Source organism: Cyclopterus lumpus, chromosome 12 (genome assembly GCF_009769545.1).
Source record: "Cyclopterus lumpus isolate fCycLum1 chromosome 12, fCycLum1.pri, whole genome shotgun sequence".
In the NCBI taxonomy this organism is placed as follows: Eukaryota; Metazoa; Chordata; class Actinopteri; order Perciformes; family Cyclopteridae; genus Cyclopterus; species Cyclopterus lumpus.
In genome coordinates, this window is record NC_046977.1 from 2,167,879 (window position 1) to 2,170,430 (window position 2,552).

The 2,552-nt window shown below is 47.4% G+C and overlaps 1 protein-coding gene across 1 annotated transcript in view; it reads left to right on the top strand.

Annotated features, from left to right (window-relative positions):
• LOC117740589 (neuropeptide FF receptor 2-like) overlaps positions 1–250 on the top strand; it is a 1,503-nt gene extending 1,253 nt beyond the window's left edge. Inside the window, exon 3 of the mRNA XM_034547075.1 lies at positions 1–250. This exon is cut by the window's left edge and continues 639 nt beyond it. Within this exon, the coding sequence (XP_034402966.1) occupies positions 1–250 (250 nt within the window).
• Positions 251–2,552: the final 2,302 nt, after the last annotated feature.

Below are 2,552 nucleotides of genomic sequence, written 5' to 3' on the forward strand. Positions count from 1 at the left end.
TCAGGCTGCTTTCAAATTCCAGCTGTGCTCCGAGGGCATCAGGCGCCAGAGGACCTACTCCAACCGGTTCCGAGGGAACGCCGTGGTCCCGGTGCAGCCCGCTGCCCTCAGCAGGCGCAGCTCCGTCAGGTCAGTATTAGTGGGAAATGGGAAGTGCTCACTGCAGGAAGGGGGGAGCCTGGCTGCTAGAAGTCACAGCAAAGAGCAGGACCTGATCCTGGAGGACCTGGACAAGGTGTCCCAGATTTAGAGAGACTGAACCTGCATGGACACTTTCTCATGACCCCGAGGACTCAGACACACCTGATTAAACTCCATGCATCTATCTGTGAAGTCAATGTTCTACAAGGACTGAGAGCTTTGTTGTCGTTAATCCGTCTGAAGTGTGTTTCGTATAATGTGTAAAGCAAAGAATAAATAAAGAGAGTTCAAAGGTCATTTTGATTAACGGCTTAAATATTCTAAATCCGCAACAATCAACGTGTAAAAATACATCGTTGTTATTATATACTTAGTCTGAATACCCCAGGAGAGCAGCACACTGCCGGTATCTTATCAATGGGCCACAGCTAAAGATGTGCAGCTTGTTGAGGTAAAGATGTGCAGCTTGTTGAGGTAGAGATGTGCAACATGTTGAGGTAGAGATGTGCAGCTTGTTGAGGTAAAGATGTGCAGCTTGTTGAGGTAGAGATGTGCAGCTTGTTGAGGTAAAGATGTGCAGCTTGTTGAGGTAAAGATGTGCAGCATGTTGAGGTAGAGATGTGCAGCTTGTTGAGGTAGATATGTGCAGCTTGTTGAGGTAAAGATGTGCAGGTTGTTGAGGTAAAGATGTGCAGGTTGTTGAGGTAAAGATGTGCAGCTTGTTGAGGTAGAGATGTGCAGCTTGTTGAGGTAGAGATGTGCAGCTTGTTGAGGTAGAGATGTGGAGCATGTTTAGGTAGAGATGTGCAGCTTGTAGAGATGTGCAGCATGTTGAGGTAGAGATGTGCAGCTTGTTGAGGTAGAGATGTGCAGCTTGTTGAGGTAGAGATGTGCAGCTTGTTGAGGTAGAGATGTGCAGCATGTTGGGGTAGAGATGTGCAGCTTGTTGAGGTAGAGATGTGCAGCTTGTTGAGGTAGAGATGTGCAGCATGTTGGGGTAGAGATGTGCAGCTTGTTGAGGTAGAGATGTACAGCTTGTTGAGGTAAATATGTGCAGCTTGTTGAGGTAGAGATGTGCAGCTTGTTGAGGTAGAGATGTGCAGCTTGTTGAGGTAGAGATGTGGATCATGTTTAGGTAGAGATGTGCAGCTTGTAGAGATGTGCAGCTTGTTGATGTAGAGATGTGCATCATTTTGAGGTAGAGATGTGCAGCTTGTAGAGCTGTGCAGCATGTTGAGGTAGAGATGTGCAGCCTGTTGAGGTAGAGATGTGCAGCGTGTTGAGGTAGAGATGTGTAGCTTGTTGAGGTAGAGATGTGCAGCCTGTTGAGGTAGAGATGTGCAGCCTGTTGAGGTAGAGATGTGCAGCATGTTGAGGTAGATATGCGCAGAATGTTGAGATAGAGATGTGCAGCATGTTAAGGTAGAGATGTGCAGCCTGTTGAGGTAGAGATGTGCAGCCTGTTGAGGTAGAGATGTGCAGCTTGTAGAGATGTTCAGTCTGTTGAGGTAGAGATGTGCAGCCTGTTGAGGTAGAGATGTGCAGCATGTTGAGGTAGAGATGTGCAGCCTGTTGAGGTAGAGATGTGCAGCATGTTGAGGTAGAGATGTGCAGCCTGTTGAGGTAGAGATGTGCAGCTTGTTGAGGTAGAGATGTGCAGCCTGTTGAGGTAGAGATGTGCAGTCTGTTGAGGTACAGATGTGCAGCCTGTTGAGGTAGAGATGTGCAGCCTGTTGAGGTAGAGATGTGCAGCCTGTTGAGGTAAAGATGTGCAGCCTGTTGAGGTAGAGATGTGCAGCCTGTTGAGGTACAGATGTGCAGCCTGTTGAGGTAGATATGTGCAGCATGTTGAGGTAGATATGTGCAGCATGTTGAGGTAGATATGTGCAGCATGTTGAGGTAGATATGTGCAGCATGTTGAGGTAGATATGTGCAGCATGTTGAGGTAGAGATGTGCAGCATGTTGAGGTAGAGATGTGCAGCCTGTTGAGGTAGAGATGTGCAGCATGTTGAGGTAAAGATGTGCAGCCTGTTGAGGTAGAGATGTGCAGCATGTTGAGGTAAAGATGTGCAGCCTGTTGAGGTAGAGATGTGCAGCCTGTTGAGGTAGAGATGTGCAGCCTGTTGCTTTGCTGCTAATCTTGGTGACATTGTGTTCCCTGTGATTGCTTCACCGTAAAATGAAATAATGAAATAACATGAACCTCAGTTCGATTAGAGGTGCACCGAACACATAACTCCAACTCCTGAAAGTTGTAAATGTTTCAGGGAGAATGCATTAAGACAACCTGTCAAGGGGGAAGAGAGACTCCTCCTGGCAACAGCATCGCACAGTCACTTGGAAAGCCTCCTTGTGTCCTCTCCTTCCTGCTTCCTCAAGAGGCACGTTGAAACTTCAAAGACATGAACGT